General features: G+C 44.4%; 1 protein-coding gene across 1 annotated transcript in view; it reads left to right on the top strand.

The window, feature by feature from the left end:
* Positions 1–322: 322 nt before the first annotated feature.
* LOC147899930 (5'-3' exoribonuclease 3-like) overlaps positions 323–18,126 on the top strand; it is a 115,805-nt gene continuing 98,001 nt past the window's right edge. Inside the window, exons 1-8 of the mRNA XM_087376974.1 lie at positions 323–714; positions 797–899; positions 1,195–1,271; positions 1,465–1,656; positions 2,133–2,252; positions 2,343–2,405; positions 2,524–2,676; positions 15,052–15,216. Coding sequence (XP_087233100.1) covers positions 511–714; positions 797–899; positions 1,195–1,271; positions 1,465–1,656; positions 2,133–2,252; positions 2,343–2,405; positions 2,524–2,676; positions 15,052–15,216 — 1,077 coding nt within the window. The 5' untranslated portion in view covers positions 323–510. The remainder of the gene's footprint in view (positions 715–796; positions 900–1,194; positions 1,272–1,464; positions 1,657–2,132; positions 2,253–2,342; positions 2,406–2,523; positions 2,677–15,051; positions 15,217–18,126) is intronic.

Here is an 18,126-nt window from a genome sequence, read left to right as displayed (position 1 = left end):
CATTCATGAAATATTATGTAACATGACACAATTAATCAATGAACCGACCACTTTACATGGATGACTATTGACCACATTTGGACAAACAACCCACAACAACACAAACTATTTTTTTGGGACAAATTATATTTATTGGTGTGACCACTCCCTTCTTTAAGCAAACTTAATTCTCCCTTTGGGGCAGGCCATTTGAATGTAATTAATTCACCTTGTTTTTTTGGGGTAGTCTTTCAATATGTTTGAGAAAATCCAAGGGCTATGAAGTGTAACAAGGGTTCCCTTTCTTTTTTCTTAGCATGTAAAAAGCCATAGGCTCTCTCTTTCTGTCTCTCTAATAAAGAGGGGGCTTCTAGCCTTCTACCTCTCTCTTTGCACCGCCTAAAACTATTCAAATTCACCTCCTCGCCCCTCCTTTTCTCTGTTTTTTCAATCCCAGGCCCCTCCTCCCCTCCCACATCTTGTTGCCTTCGAGGATAGCCGTGGTGAATTCACCAGCGGGCATCTTTCAGAATGGGAGTCCCAGCTTTCTACCGTTGGTTAGCAGATAAATATCCCCTTATCGTCGTGGATGTCATCGAAGAAGAGCCGCACTGTATCGATGGCGTGACTGTGCCCTTGGACACAAGCAAGCCGAATCCCAATGGCCTCGAATTCGACAACTTGTACCTCGACATGAATGGCATTATACATCCTTGTTTCCATCCCGAAGATAGGGTATGAAACGGCTTTTGTCTCTGTAAAGCTAGATATTGCAAATTGGATATTTTAATTATTGCGTTTTCCTTCTGATATGCAGCCTACACCTACAACATTCGGCGAAGTATTCCAAAACGTTTTTGATTATATCGACCGGATTTTTGCAATGGTCCGACCGAGAAAGCTGTTATACATGGCAATTGGTAGGTACTCACGTCAATCGTTGCATTTGCAGCTTCCATGTTGCAAGATATGTTCAACGTCCTATAAAGGTAGCTATGTAGTAGAGAGAGAATACTTAAAACGATTTTCGGTGCCGTTTATGCGGCCTGGTTGTCAAGGGATTGTAGTCACTTCATTCTTGACACGTTCAAATTTTCAAAACGAGGATTTTGTAGGTGTCCAATCTCTCTGAAAGACCATGGGAGTTTCTGGATTTTTTTTCTTTTAAGTTGATCTGTCGTTCCCAGTTTTTGAGATGTGGTAAGTTTGCTGTAGACGGTGTGGCTCCAAGGGCAAAGATGAATCAACAACGTTCAAGGCGCTTTCGAGCTGCAAAAGATGCTGCTGATGCGGTATGCGTTGCTTATTTACCACGGTGAAGCACCATTGTCTGAGTTGTGGCAGGCATAGATTTGCAACAGTGGGAATAGTTTTGGTTCACAGACAGGTCGGAGTATTAGTCAATGCTTGCTGGCAGTACAGCTGAGCAATGAGGGGTGTGCTATGGCTGTTTGATGTGATATGAGGTTGCATGTCTCTTGATAGGCTGCTGAAGAGGAAAGGTTGCGACGGGAATTCGAGGCAGAAGGTCGTATAATTCCCCCCAAAGAGAAGTCCGAAGCATATGATTCTAATGTGATTACTCCTGGGACCCCCTTCATGGGAAGCTTGGCAATTGCACTACACTATTATATTCACCTGCGGCTGAACCACGATGCTGGATGGCGGGACATCAAAGTGAGTAGTCCAGCCTCGAGGGGAATACTTTTTGATTTTGCATTCCCCTTAATAGCTAGAATTGGATCAGCCCTTAATTTTTGAGACATGATGGAAACTCAAGATAAAGGTCTTCATTCTTTGAGTATGTGGAGTGGGCATATGCGCAAGAGTTTATGTGAAAAAGTATCTACGCCCCACCTTTGGCATGGTACTTGCATAATTGCTGGGGATTTCAGAGTAAGTAGTCCTTCATATTCATTAATGTGTTGATGGTCTATTACTTGCGCGAGCATCACGAGGTTGAACTGCAATTTCAGTTATTTATTTAGTTGAAGAGTTTTGACATGTTCCTAGATTGAAGCATCACAAGGTTCCATCGCATATGATAGTCAGGGATTTTGTAATCCTAGCTTCAGTAACACTCACAAACCTTCTAATATTGTAACAAGCCTTTTTCTTCGTGAGAAGAATCATCAGTAATTTTTTCTTGACAGGTTATCCTTTCTGACTCAAACTCTCCTGGTGAAGGAGAGCATAAAATCATGTCATACATTCGCCTTCAGAGAAATCTTCCTGGCTTCGATCCAAACACTCGGCATTGCTTGTATGGGCTGGTATGTCAATTAGGTTATTCTCAACAACCCTGTGCGTACTTGAAATGGAAGATTTGAACTTGAAAATAACTTCTATTGTCCCTTTTACAGGATGCAGATTTAATCATGCTTGCTCTTGCTTCCCATGAAGTGCATTTTTCTATCCTGAGAGAGGTACCATGATAATAGTTTTGTTTATTTTTCATACCTCATGTTGCGTATTGAGACAAGTGCAAACAATTTGGTTTTCCCTCTGTAGTTTGTCATTTGGCATGCTCTTTAAATGTTGCAGGTGGTTTTTACTCCTGGACAACAAGACAAGTGCTTTCTTTGTGGTCAAGTCGGTCATTTGGCAGCCGAATGTGAAGGGAAGGCCAAGCGGAAGTCTGGGGAGTTTGATGAAAAGGGAGCAGAAGATGCTGGAGCGCTAAAAAAGCCATTTCAGGTAGGCATGTCGGTGTTGAAGAATCAGAAAGAATTACAAACAGCAGGTGGTCAACGTGGAAAACTCTTTTTGATTAAATTGATGTGGCTCTAGTGTGTAAGTTCTCAAAATTGGTATTAAAGTCTAGCTATATGTCTTCAAAGGAAATCTAGACTGCTGGGTATCGTTGGAGCTATAAGCTGACTCTCGACTTTCATCTTCCACTATGAATAGCTGGTACCGGTGAACTTCCTGGCCTCTCCATTTGGAGGAAGTGGCCTGTGGAAAAAGGCATAGAGAGAGATTAAACTGCTGTAGGTCCCGCCCTATGTGCTTTCATGATCAAATTGTGTCCAAGATGCCACTCAGTGCTGCTGTAACCATCGCAGGCCTTACGAGGGACCAAGAAGTCTGGGTGTATTCCTCCAACGAATGCATATCAAACTGCTTCCTTTAACAATTCCCATGACTAGGGACACACATTTGTTATGTTATACTTCTAAACACTTCTTTCATGGCTTGTCTCTTTCTGATATTTACACCAAAAAAATTAGGTGCTCAATTGACCAGAAATGCACCTCTATTACTTAAGAAAGAATGGATGGAGGAAACCCTAAAAGCAAGCTACAACACTATGGGCAGGGAGAAGAGTGTATATACCAAAAGGACTCATCTACTGCAGTAGGATCTCGACTTCCTTTCTAAACCCTTTGCTGGAGTGAGGGATCATTGATATGGGCTCTCCAATGTGGGTAGGAACCTCCTCCGCACACAACCCCCCGGACATCTAGCAGTCCGGGTTAGTGAATAGCTGAAGATCCACCTCACATCTATGAGATCCTTATGGTGAGGATGTAGAGTGATGGCTAAGTTCCCTTTCATCCGAAGCAAGTAGGTGGATTTTCTTAAATAGGTAGTCTCCAAATGGGGTGGATTTGTGGAGCCTCCTACAGTCAAGGTGCTATCTCCCACAAAGGGGGAAGCTTGCAATGTCAAGTAGTTGAGCTCAATAAGTTATGGAGTATCTATTGAGATGTTGGAGTCACTTTAATCATGATGATGGCCATGTGGTAAGGCCTCCATTTCAAGGTGGTCCATTAAAGAACCTTCATCAAGATAACCAAGCCTTCTAACTTGGATTATGTTTGGTCCAATGACCCAACTAATGATTCAACCATTCCTACGCTTGGCTAATGACTTAGTCTAAGAGTCTATGATAATAGAACTTAGAAAGCGTCCACCTTGGTTACACGTACTTTTTTGGTGAAAATTTTGTTAATTTATATTGCAGAATCACAATCCAAAAAACGGGATGTGGAAAAATACATCACGAGAAGGTCTCAATATATGACAGATACACAGCATAGTCTATGCACTGAGTTTGCAAGCAATCATAGAAAGATTGCTGCAGAGAGTGCCTGAAGAAAGAGAAAAGTGAAGAAGTAGGGTCACCAAAGACATTATGATTTCTGTCCTTCCATAGAGTCCAAGGTGCCCAGTAGCGAGCCCAAGTGAAAAATAAATCAAAATCCTGTTTGGGTGGGTGTATCCCAAAGAGCTAGAAGAACTTTCCAAAGGTAGCATTTGGAAGCTGCCCAAGGAAACTCAAAAATCATGAGTATGGGAGCAATGCCAAAGAAGATGAGGCACATACTCCCGTGGAGCCAAACATCTGTGACAAATGGCCGGAGCAATATTCTTGCATGCTAAAAGTTGCCTAGATGGGGGAATCCCAACAAAGCTCTCCACAAGAAGACCTGTTGTTAGAGTGGAATTTTTGAGTTCCAAATCTGTCTCAATCTTTTCCGCCACCACTAGTGCGATTCACTCACCCATGGTGGAGGCAAAAGCACTTTATATAAAGAAGAGACGGTAATATGTGATAGCCTCAAAGGACGACAAGATGACCCTGGTGACCTACTTGGGAACGTGTTGCTCTAACCAGTTCTGCTCCCTTGACGGGGTCCAAGTTGCGACCTCTAACTGGATCCGATGACCAATGCGAGTCGTGTAAGAGAAGAAAGGCACCTCCTCCACTCTGTTTGACTCCTTACTTGCGCCGGCCAGAACCACTCCCCTGGATCCCATTGCAAATCACGAAGAGGTTGGCCCTCCCAGAGCCAAAGGCGTCACACTGCTTCCTCCGGTCTCAAGAGAACTGTGTCCGCGTCAATATGCGAGGCCTTGCCTAGTCGGCCTACTACTCTGATCCGTTGCCACTCTAGCCCTCACAAGTCACCCACTTTCCCCCCATGGCTCTCCGACTCTGCTTGTAAAAGGCCACCTGGTCCTACCTTGTAGAAACAATGGCGAAAAGAGAGGAGTGTCTTTGTAGAAGAGGACCCTAAGGGGTACCCCTGTCCTCCAAAACTGCCCGTCCCAACAATGTGGAGTCCAAGGTAATCGCAGCTTCTCCCACCAAGGGGTTGCTATTGCTGCCTCGATTTGTCTTCCCTGGTTGATGCCTCTTGAGGACGTGGTCTTTAGGCTCCGAACGACCTCACCGGGCCATTGTCCCATGGTGCCCAACCAAGGTGCGTCCTCTGTCCTAACATGCGTCCGTCCGCATCTCGGACCTGTGGATGCCAAATAAGTGCCTAACGCTCAAACTCCTCCCGCATGATGGGCTGGCCCGAATGAGTCCGTTGGAGAGCCGCTGCCAGACTCTAAAAAGGCTCCTCATCAAAGGGGAGCTCTTCCCTATGAGAGGGGCCTTTGGAAAAATCCATGTGTGTGATTGTTGCCACTGTCCACTGGTGCGGGAGCATTCCCAAGAAGCCCGCGTTGAAGGAGGAGCTTTCAGGGCTCTGCGCTTGGGGTGAGGCCTCGTACAACCAACTTGCCCAAGAGGGCTCTGCTCTGCATCTCCGGATCAATGATGCCCAGTCTTCCCCGTGACCGAGCCTGAACCACCGTCTGGCAGACGACTCTGGCTCTAGTGTTCCGCGTGCCATTTGATCCCGCCCAAAAGAAATTTTGCACTAGGCGTCTCAGTTGCCCCATGCATCCCGGTGGAAGCATGAACAAGCGGCTATGTACTAGGTTGTAGCAAGGAGGACCTAGTTGACCACCAATGCTCTTCCTGCGAGAGAGAGTTTGGCTGAGCTCTAGTACAAGAGCTTTCGCTGCACACTTTGCAGCACTGGGGTGATCTGTTGCTCTGCTGAAATATCAATCCCAATCTAGTAGCCGAGGTATTTCATAGTCTGCACACGCGGAATCCATCGAAAGACAAAAGCCGAACCCCAATCGCGAACCTCTTGGACTTCCTCTGCACTTGTGAAGAAACCAATCGATTCCGAAGCCTCACAGTAAATGGCTAGAGCTCCCCTAACCGCCTCTAGGCTCGCTGTGGTGCCCTCGACAAACAAGACTGTGTCGTCAGCAAACTTTGAGTCTAGCAGCTCCTTCTATTTGATGGGAAGTTGCATCTTTGTGATCCTAGTTGTTTGGGAGTGAAGGAAGTAGCCCAAAGCCTTCGCTACAAAGAGGAAGAGAAAGGGGGCAAGGGGACAGCCTTGGTGAACCGAGCGTGAAAGAGAAAAGGTCTACCCTGTGTGTTCGTGTAACATGCAACGGTAATGTGATCGTGTAATCAACCTTTAGCGAGGAATTAGCATTATGCACCATAGAGAGAGAATGGAGTCGACAACCAATTGGTTCCTTGTACCCACCGAGGGCCCCCTCCCCCAATCAGGGGAGAATTTGCTTATACTTGGAGAACTGAAAGATACAAATAACACTCTTCGAGAGTGTGATCAGAGGCCACACTTTGGAGGTGTTCAGGACCGCACAAGAGGGGCTGGAGGGGAGCTGTTTGGAGTGCCGAAGGCTGGAGGACTTAATGAGGAATGAGGGCATGTAGGCCCCCTATTTCTAGGGGCTGGAGGGCTAAGCAAACCAATCAAACTAGCCAACTTTTTAGTCGGCTGTTTGGGCCCTTGGCCCCATAAAAGGCAGCCTAGGGAGGGGTGCAGGGTAGCCTATAAAGGAAGCCGTCCCCCAGCCCATTTCCCTTCATAGTTCCTGTAGGCCATTCTATGGGCTATCCATATGTGCCACTTGTTCCTTGGTGCCTTGGAGGACTATCAATTAGGAATGTTGGTACAATTAGTTCATGTACCACCTAGTTCAGTTAGGATACTTAGTCCAGTTAGGGCATTTGGCCCTATGGTTTTGTCATATTGGCTCCCTCTTGAGCCTCCACTCATTGTAACAGTATTTTCAATATAGCAGCTCGTTTTTGGCCTTCTCTCACTCATTTCTGAGCTTCCATTGTCTGCCATAGCCAACAGTGGTATTAGACCAAGTTAGGGTTCCATCCTCTAGCCATTTCTACCTTCCCCAAGCTGTTGGTGACCTGTTCCAGCCTCATTTCAGCTCATTCCCTTGCTGGTCGGCACATTTCCGAAGGCATTGGTCCTTGCTGCAGCTACCCAAGGCAGTTTCCAGCCCTTCCATCGCGGGAAAACACTATCTTGGAGTTGCTGCTGCATTTTTCGGCTCATTTGCTGCTCTATTGAAGCCATTGAAGATTGTACGGAACTCCGTACACCCTGTACGGACTGCAGGCATCGCACGTGTGAGCCGTACATGCTCATTGATTGCTGTACGGCCTGCTGTCAGCCTCATTAACTGCATTTGTTGCTGTTGCGCCTGTGTACGGAGCTTGTACGGACTCACATGAGAGCTGTATGGATTGAATTTTCGGCACTTTGCTCCACATGTGTGGTCTGTACAGCTTGTATGGACCTGTACGAAAATTGCAGCAGGCCTACATGTAATGCAGCTTTTGGTGTTATACCTACCGCCTTTGGTACTACTTGAGGTTATGGGTCTAATGCTTCTACTAGAGTAGCTGCATCTACTACTATAGGTACTTTGCCTCCTACACAGGGGTAGATTCAGTGGGATGGTCGTGATGCCAAAGCACATGCCTTGATTGCTAAAAGGGTTATTATCCCTCATATCCGGTCTTGCAAGCCAGCTAAGTACACATGGAATCAACTTGCATCCTTATATCAAGGGCAGAATGAGGCAAGGGTTGCCTATCTCGGCAAGCAATTGAAGGACTTGAAGCTTGAAGAGGTTGGTAAAATGGATGCCTATGTTACTAATGTGAAGGATTTGCAAGAGCAATTGGCCAATATTGATGAGATTATGCCTCATTCTCAGGTTGTTTCTAATACCTTTGATGGGTTGCCTCATTCTTGTCAAGGCTTTGCTACTACATTGAGGTTGGTTGTAGGTGGCAATGTCAACCATTTCTCTTTTGACCAGCTGGTTGCTCCTCTCTGTCAAGAGGAGCAAAGTCGTGCAAATTGCAATGCTTCTATGGCTAGGGATCAAGCCTTTGTTGCCTAGCAACAAAGGCAAAGGCAAGGTTTCAGCTGGTAAACCTGCTCATTCACGTGCTGATCATTCTCATGGTGCCTCTTCTTTGGGAGATAATAAAAAGAAGAAGAGATGTAACTATTGCATGAAACCTGGGCATGATATTTCTGAATGGAGGAAGCGGATTCCATTTGAAAAGAATAAGAAAGAGTCTGGTCTTGTAGTATCTGGTTCTTATAGTGCGGAAGATCGACACGAGTCAACTAATTTTGCACAAGACCGGCATTGAGCTTTCTTGGTTTCATGTTAGTATAATCCTGATATTCATGATGCCTGCATGGCAGTTTCATATGTTCATGAAACCTGGTTCTTTGATAGTGGTGCTAGCAAGCACATCACTTCCTGCAGGAAGTTATTCAACTCACTAGAGCATACATCTAAGGGAGGCAGTGTCACATGTGCCAATAATGCATTGTATACCGTGAAAGGTATTGGGCAAGTTGCTCTTACTTCTGTCTTTGGTGGTATTGTTACTCTAGAGAATGTGCTTTATGTTCTAGGCATTCGCAAGAACCTCATTTCTATTTCAGTTGCCATAGCTACGTGTGGCTATCAGGTTCTTTTTGATGGTGCTAGGTGTGCAGTGTATGATGCTACACATGCCTTTATCATGGTCTTGACTGGCACATTGACTAGAGGTCTTTATAGACTGGATGCATATGACCGATGTTTGGATGATGCTGCACTTGCAGATGCACATGCCTTTGCTCTTGATTCTTCTACCATGGCAAACACCCATTTGTGGCATGAGAGGTTTGGATACCTCAACTTTGGGGCTTTGGTGAAGTTATATAAGGATGGTATGGTTGTCGGTCTTCCCAAAATGCATATGCTTTCAAAGCATGTTTGTGAACCTTGCTTGCTTGGTAAGATGCACCGTGTTGCGTTTCCCAAGGATGGGAGAGTTGGTGCCCCATGCAAGCTTTATTTGGTTTATAGTGATGTTTGTGGACCCATGCGGGTTGCAACTCTTGCTGGTGTTGTGATAATTCTTTCTATCTTAAATGGTGCGTTGCCCTATCAGTGCTCGTTTGGGAGAGACTAAAATCGTTTAGACGTCACAAGCAGTTGTAGCTTGAATGAAGAGATTTTGGACTTTTTGATTAGCCTTCTCCTTTAGTGCTAGCCTTCGTCATGGCTGAGTTTGCTCTTCACCTCTGGAGAGCCGACAGAAACTCAGTATGAAGAATTTGTATAAAAAGGATGCTCAAGTATGTGTGGGTGTGTGGATTTGTATGTGTGAGAGCATATTTTTATACTATGGTCTACACTCACTGTCGGACGCTGATGACGTCAGTGGGGATGTCATAGTAGCTAGTCCCTGCTATGTGTGATGGAGTTTATGTCTTTTCAATCTTATGAGCGACTATCGTGACATTGAAATTGCACTATGTTGTGTTTCTAGAGGATGAGCTTGGGAATGTTCCTGGATTCATCTAGGTATAAGATTTATTTGGTTCATAGTGATGTTTGTGGACCCATGCGGGTTGCAACTCTTGGGGGATTCTATTATTTTGTCACTTTTATTGATGACTTTACCAGGTATACTTGGATTTTCGCCTTGAAATACAAATTCGAAGTTTCTTCATGCTTCAAGCATTTTATTGCCTTGGCTGAGAATGAGAGTGGGCTGCACATTGCTCACCTTAATACAGACAGGGGGGGTGAATATATGTCGAAGGAGTTTGCTGTTTTTTTGGCTTCACGTGGCATACATCATCGATGCACGGTGCCTTATACTCCTCAACAAAATCCCGTGGCTGAGCGGAAGAATAGATCAGTGATGGAGATGGCCACGTGCATGTTGAAAGGTAAACATTTGCCGAACAAGTCGTGGTTGGATGCCGTCATGTGTGCTAATTACATTTTGAACAGATGTCCCACTAAGGCATTGCAAACTATCACACCTTATGAGGCTTGGACAGGTCGTAAGCCTCGCATTTCTCACATGAGGACATTTGGATGCTTGGCATATGCCCATGTGCCTTCTTAGACACGCACCAAGTTGGATGATAAAGCCGTCAAGTGCATTTTTATTGGGTATAGCTTTGAGAGCAAGGGCTATAAGCTCGACCAGCCTCGCATGGGCAAGTGTTCTGTTAGTCGAGATGTTGTGTTTGATGAATCTTCTACTATGCCTTTGCTGGACTGTCAAAAACAGCCCGTTGTTGATGCCCCATATATCTTTGACAGCTTGATGCCTTTGTTTCCATCCGATGCTCATGATGATGTTCCATCTGAGGTTGTACCTCCATCTCTTGGTCATTTGCAGCCACATGTGCAGCCAGATATTCAGCATAATATTCAGCCTGATATGCCAGCGATTGATCAGGACAGTTTAGACAGGGCTCTTGATCAGCAAAGAGCTGAAATCCAGGAGCCAAAAAAGGTCCCTCGTTGGCTCCTTGACACATTAAAAGACAGCAAATAAGATACTCCTCTGCCAGCCCATACTAGAGCAGGTGTCCGGAAAGAGCATGCTAGTTTTGTTGCTTATGCATTGGTTGCATGCAATGAAGAGCCCTTATGCCATAAAGATGCCTTTCAGAATGATTGCTGGTTGAAGGCTATGCAAGCTGAATTGGATTCTATCCATCAGAATAACACTTGGGAGTTGGGTGACTTGCCTCATGGCAAGAATGCCATTGGAACTAAGTGGGTTTATAAAATTAAATGGAAAGCTGATGGTTTAGTGGACCGTTACAAACCCCGTCTTGTTGCTAAGGGCTATGCTTAGCAGCAAGGCATTGACTTTGAGGAGACTTTTGGTCCCACTTCCAAGATCACAACTATTCGCATTGTTATTGCCTTTGCTGCCCACTTTCATTGGGAGGTCCATCAGCTTGATATCAAGACAGCTTTCCTTCATGGGCATTTGTAGGAAGAGGTCTATGTTTCCCAACCTCCTAGCTTTGAGGTTGCAAGTTCCGAAAGCAAGGTCTGCCGCTTAAAGAAAGCCCTCTATGGATTGAAATAGGCTTCTTGGGCTTGGTATTTACGGATACATACTCATTTGCTCACCCTTGGCTTTCAGAACAGCCCCACAGAGGCTACACTCTACATCCACACTACATCCACAAGAGTGGGACAGATTTGCTGATTATAGTCCTCTATGTGGATAACATGCTTGTGACTGGGACACATGCTCAACAAATTGCCGATTTTAAGCTTGATTTGTAGAAGACATTTGCTATGTCTGATCTTTGTCTTTTGTACTAGTATCTGGGCATCCAATTTGCTAGTAGTGAGGGGGGCATTTTGATGTCACAATCCAAGTATATTGGACAGCTTTTGTAGCGTTTTCAATTTGAGGATTGCAAGCCATTTCCACACCATTAGAGCCTGGTTTTCATTTCTCTTCTGAGGATGGTGGCGGTGCATGTGATGTCACTCTCTATCAGCAGGGAGTTGGTTGTTTGATTTTATTTATGCCATACGTACACTATGATGTCTCACAGTTGAGCAGATATATGCACAGTCCCTCTACGCACCATTGGCATGTCGTGAAGCGTGTCTTTTGATATCTCAAAGGCACTCAACATTTAGGCCTTCTTTATGGGACTGATACTTCACTTGTCATGCATGGATTCACTGATAGTGATTGGGCTCGTTGTTCGGACACTCGTATGTCACATAATGGCAATGTCTCATGCTTGGTACTTCATGCGTTTCTTGGTTCAGCAAGAAGTAGAGTACATTTGCTACTTCTAGCTGTGAAGCTGAGTACAGAGTAGCTTTTACAGCTATGGTGGAGTGTGTTCTCCTTTGCAGATCTCTATGCATGTTAGACTGCTCCTACCAACTCGTGAAAAGAGAGAGGATTGCTACCCCCCTCAATGGCAAATTGAGCGAGGTGTGGAAACCAAGATAGGACTGAGGAAGGGAATTTAGAGTGGTGGTAATCATCTCTGAATGACTTCATCTATATTCAACAACTGCTCCCTCAAATCTTGAAGCTTTGTGAGGTGAGCATTCATGGAATCTCCCTCATCCATATGTGTATGAGATAACTCTCTCTTTAGGAAGGAAACAGTAGCATCATTTCTTGCTGCAAAGATACTATCCAAAATCTCCCAAGCTGCCTTTGAGGTCTTGCATGACCGAATGTAAGGAATAATGTACCTCTTGTGACAGAAAGAGAAATCACAGAAAGAACTTGCGCATCTCTAAAATCCCATCTTTTCTGCTCTGCTGTGGGAGCCATTGGAGCAGCAGTTGCTCCAATTACTTGTGTTGCATTTTGACCTGTACCCCTGCCTCCAGCTGTAGGAGTGGCAGGTGTAGCCACAGAATTTGGCCTTGCTTCATCTCCATTGACATAATCCCAAAGATGTCTGCCAACCAAGATGTTGCGAACCATAAAACTTGACAAGTAGTTGGTGCCATCCAACGTATCCTCCTGTGTGAGAACTCCAAACACCTCATTGGGGTTGTTCTGAGCCATTTTTGCGAGATAAACTCAAAAACACAGCAAACTAGATAAGTAAAATGTCTTGCTGGGATGTAAAATGCACAACGAGAGTCTGCCAAAGAAAATCTGCCCACAGTGACAAATACTGTCATAGCCTATCATAGGCTTGAAATGCACCACAATGCTTTGCAAATGCCCAAAAATCTGCAAAAAGTGGCAAAAGTCTGCAAATTGACTCACACTGAGTCCAAAACTGCTTGCAAATCTCCCAAATGGTCGTTCAACTGCCATATTGCATCCGAATGCCAAAAGCCCCAATTTATTCAAGCAAATTGCATCCAAAAAAGGGCAAATAAACTGAAAGCCCAAAAAATGCCTGAGATTGCAGCTCAAAACCCAAAGCCCCAAATTTTGTGGTGAAATTGAGCAAATGTCACTCAAATTTCAAGTCTCTTGCAAAAGCCCCAAATTTCCACTTGCAACGGAACAACCACAGCCAAACAATGACTCAAATGCACAAATTGACAAAAGCGCCTTCCAAAATGCACCTGCAAAGGAAAATTGCTCAAAGTACTAACGCCTCCAAATTGTACGGACTGACAGTACGAGACTGTTAGTACAGCTAAGTATAGTTTTCGGCCGGTATAGCTTGTACGAACGGATTCCGTACAACTGTACATAAAATATGACGTTGAAGTACGTACGAGATAGTACAGTGCAGTATGACAAATATGTACGGAACCTGTCAGCTGTTGTTCGGCGACCGTACGGAACCTGTCAGCTGTTGTTCGGCGACCTGTACGGAATGCAAATACACTGACAGTATGGACGGCGTGCAAGCGCTCCAGCTGAAGATGTACGGAATGCGGGCGGCCACTGCCTAGAAAATGATAATAATTCTAACACTTGCGTACCCTTTGCTTCAGCCTACTGAGGCTTATATGAGTTCGCTTTTTGTGTACTTTGTCCCATAGGCCCGTGAGGCCTCCCGTGGACGTTAATATATCTTTCTTTCTTTCTTTCTCTCTCCCCTTGTTCGTTCCTCTCCCGCTCATACAGTCCCGTCCGTACTGCATTCGTACAGCCCATAAGCCACAAATAGACTAACCCTAACCCCGAGTTGGGCTGAATCCTCAACCCAACCTGGGGGTTAGGTTCAACTAGGGGGTTCAAAAGAAAGCCAATTATGGACTGGCCTACCCTCTCCTCCAACGCCCTCTCAACTCCTTCAACCTCTATCAGGACTTAGTACTCTATAGTTGCAGCCATGACATCCTCTCCTTATACAGGGAATTACCAACAAGAAGGCTCAAAACGATCCATCCTTGGGCAATAGGATCATATTTTTTATTTGCAGCAGGTAGTGAGAGAGCTACGATTAGAACTGGCAGAAGTAAAGGCTTGACATCACCCTGGAAGGGCTTGGTAAGCAGGTGGTAATTGTTGAGGCTGTAAAATCTTGTAAGGATTCCCCCCCTACCCATAGCTAGTCTCTACAGTCAAAGATCTTGTTCACATTGAAGGACAAACTCTAAGAAGGAAGTGATTGTGGAAGTGGACACCAAAGCAAGTAAGTCTGATATTCAAGCAGAGATCAAAGAACACGAAGCTAGAAGTGATAGTGCGCTGAAGATTAGAATAGGGGGACTCCCAGAATAAAGAGGAAGACACATATAGTGAAATATTGACAAAGATCAAAGCAAGCTTGCCCAACATTGAATGGGTGGATGATGATGAGCAGGATGATGACGGCTCCAAGCCAACTTCTATTATGCACTATAAAGGTCATGCAATCCTTACACTGATGTTAAAAGATATGCGGATCAAGTTTCTTCGACAATCTTACAAGCTGAAGGGAACCAAAGTATGGATAGTAGAGGAGCTTACACAGGCTCAACTCAAGAGTAAGGCAACTGAATTAGCTCAGTTAAGGCTGCCAGAAAGGATGGAAAATGGGCAGTTTACCGTGAAGGTGTAGCCCTAATCAGAGAGTTTAAATCAAAACCTAAAGACTCTCAGTCTTAAACTGATGTATGGCTGTTTACTCTTTTAGACTATATGTAGGCACTCTAAAATAATGAGGGTTGCTTTTTGCACTCCTTGGGAGCTGCCATGTGCCTGCCTAAAGCAGATGTACTAGAGGGTTTCTTGCTGTCCCATAGACCTTTGGTCTCCAGTGGACGTTAATATACTTTCTTCCTTTCTTTCTTCTAGAGGGTTTGGCTATTTTGCAAGTTCTTTTTAGCTTTCTTATTCTACAGAATTCAAGAACTTCGCTATTTGTTCAGTAGTCTGCTCAATGTTGACCTTTTGAATTTGATGCATTAGTAAATATAGTTGTTTGAGCATGCTTGGGAAACACATGGTATGCAAAGTTAAACTGTATCATTACTTTTGTAAGCCAATTAACAATGCGCATGAAATTTCGGATGATACATAAACAATTAAGCACATTGGTGTGGTGGTATTGGTTGCTAGTTTGTAAATGCCGCTGTAATGTAGCATTAGGTGTGATAGTAGATACTTATCATAGACATTCGAAACTATAAAATTGTAATGGTTCTTTTGTTTTGTTTCTTTCTTATGTGCAGTTTCTTCAGATCTGGTCTTTGAGAGAATATTTGGAGTATGACATGAGGCTCCCGAATCCTCCTTTTGAAATTGATTTCGAGCGTCTTGTGGACGATTTTGTTTTCATGTGCTTTTTTGTAGGAAATGACTTTCTTCCACACATGCCGACTCTGGAAATACGTGAGGTTGGTATTTTTTTCCAAGCCTATTTGTATCTCTAAATAGGTTTTTGACTTATTTCATGAAATGTATGTGGTTTCATAAATCTTTTGAGAGGGTATCTTTCCAGGTTAAATGTTGTCACCACAATGTAAATATCCTAAGTCAAAGTACAGTTGACCATTTACAGATGGAAGATCAATGGGTACCTTTGGGAATTCAGAACAACGAAGGCCCACACTCCTACACATACCCAATGGTATAGATGTACCCTTATTGTGAATACTCTATGACCTTAGTAAGGTTCCTATTTTAACTTTAACACATAGTTTACCCGAAGGGTAGATTCAAAGAATTTGAATCTGAACCTACAGAAGCTTTCAAAGTGCCAACGTTATTAGAGTGCAAGTACACAACTAAACTATAGTGTATAACATGACAATGAGCTCAAGTACAATGTAATTGCATCTATGAATACAATACCACCATAATTATGGTCAAAGAGTTCTTTTAATGGTCAAAGAATTGACTATGGTCAAAGATGCTTGACTCTGGTCAAGTAAGCCTGACTTCGGTCGGGGAGACTTGGTTTATTACCAAGAGGGTTAACTATGGTTAACCAGAGAACACAGAGCTGACTACAGTCAGAGAGTGTTGACTTCGATCAATGAGACTTGGCATGCGCCAAGAGGGTTAACTACGGTTAACCAAGATGTGCCAACTTCGGTTGGAGAGTTGTGCCAACTTCGGTTGGAGAGACTTGACTATAATTAAGGCGCCTCGACCCTTGGTCAAAGCCTCTTAATTATAATCAAGAGTGTTGACTCTGGTCAATCAAAGAATAAATATATATTTTTATATTTGTTATGTGTGCACGTTTTCAGTGGGGACGCCCACCGTGACTAGAATTAGTCCATAGTGTGTTATTTGCATGCAAAGCGCTAACAATTATTGGGTACCATGGTGGTGCGCTTTAATTAATTGTTGTAGGTACTAGGAAGAGTGATTTTCCTAAGCCCAATGGAGCCTAACAAGCATCTAGGAGGTGGTTTGCATGACCAAGTGCTTTGAAGACTCTAGAGTTGCCCTTAGTGGCATGTTATTAGGAAAGTAATGTAGAATTTGACAAGTGGCTTGTTGCCAAGAAAGAGAGCCTAAGAGCTCATGTAATTTCATTCATGTCTTGGATTTTGTATGAACAGCTTCCATGCTGAACTCTTGTACTCAGTTTTTCTCTCAAGTAATAAAGTACCTTCGGGGGGGTCAGGCCGACATGTTGTCTTGGGCCCTAGTTGTTTGCAGAGTGAGGGAATGAGAGAGTTTGAGAGAGCAGAGTGAGTGTAGGAAATTGAGGTTGGCGTTTGTCGTAGATTACATTGGTATCAGAGCCTAAGGTTATCATTTCCTTCCTTGGAAATGATGATCTAAGTCAGCAATTTAATCGCCAGCAAGTAAATAACCAGTTCTGCCAGCCACTAGGAGTTTTGGGATATGCACGAGAGCGCTAGCTTTCAGTAGCTCGACAAAGAAGGCCAAATTCCCACCCGCAATAGGGACTCGTCGCTTTGGATGATCATGACGCTTCTAAATGCAGAAAGGGGAATTTATTTATTGAGACGAGATAAGTAGCAGGGACCCTTGGCTGTAGATGTATGGCGAAGGCAATTGGCCAGACAGGGGTGCACAGATTCGTGATATGCTGAAGGTCCCACGACGCGTGAAGCTGATAGTTTCTGGAAGGCATGAAGGTTAATTGGGAGCATCGCTCCTGTGCAGGCTCAGAGCGACGGTCACCAAGGTGCGGGTGTTGCACTATGCATAGACGTTGCTGAAGGAGAGGGGCGCTAGCGCGACGCGCGACGTCGACCAGCGAGAAGGTTTGGAACCTTAGGCTCCTGATGACGTGGCATAGGTGCTGACATGGCACATGCGTTGACTTGGCGACACGTGTCAGATGACGAGGCAGCCAGCCCAACAGATGACGTGGCAAGACATGTGGCAGCTGACCTGGACTGCCAGCTAGACAGCTGAGGTGGCAGACTTAACCTGACTTGAGGTTAAGCTAACCTAACTTTGGTTAGTGGACTGGTTAGAGGTCCAGTTAGTTGACCCAACCAGACTAGTCTGGTCACTGTAACCAGACTGTGACCAGTCCAGTTAGTATAGTTGCAGACTAACCAAACCAGAACCAGTCAGTTTGGTTAGTGTAACCATAGTTACCCATCTGGTTACTGTCAAAAAAAAAAGGACAGTTGCAGAGACTGTTTCTGCTAGCAGTTTTCACCTATCTGAGAGAGTAATTACTGTCAGAAAAAGCAGAAATTAGAGAAAAATCAGAGATTTGCACAAGTAAAGGGATGCATGCCTTTGTGCTCAGGAAAAGGGAATCAGATGCATACTCAGTGCTTTTTGCAGCAGCCAGAAAAGGGGCAATATAGTTGTTGATGCCTTGGCAACTTTGTGGGTATATGCCTTGAGTTGACAGCCCGGTATAGGCATAGATTGTGAATGCAAGACACCTCTTGTTGAGGTAATTTTTCTCTTTGAAAAGCAAAGGCAGCGTGCATCAGTTGCATACACAGTGTGTGTGAGAAACTTGCAGATCTCAAACGAGTTGTAGGAGAATGGCTCAATCACCTATCCAATGGGATTCGCATCCAAGACAAAGAAGTGTGCAGCAAAATCAGCAAGAATTTGAGCAGATGGTACGCACTTGTATGCAAGAGATGGAAAATCTCAGAAGGGATCCAAGAGCTCAGCATTTGTTTCATGTAGAAAATATGCCTAATGCAGCTTATGATGTGCCAATGCCAGAGGCACACTCTCGTGTACAGCCAGAGAGAGAGAGATCTCATAGGGGACGGTCTCATAGCAAGAAGAGATCGAGGCATAATCACCGATCTCCCAGTCCTTCACCTTCTACCTCGAGCTCGACT

Source organism: Dipteris shenzhenensis, chromosome 7, assembly GCF_047967505.1.
Source record: "Dipteris shenzhenensis isolate YYH24624 ecotype China chromosome 7, Dip_SZ_1.0, whole genome shotgun sequence".
Lineage (NCBI taxonomy): Eukaryota > Viridiplantae > Streptophyta > Polypodiopsida > Gleicheniales > Dipteridaceae > Dipteris > Dipteris shenzhenensis.
Note: the sequence above shows the minus strand (reverse complement) of the source record. Positions and strands in the feature narration are given on the sequence as shown.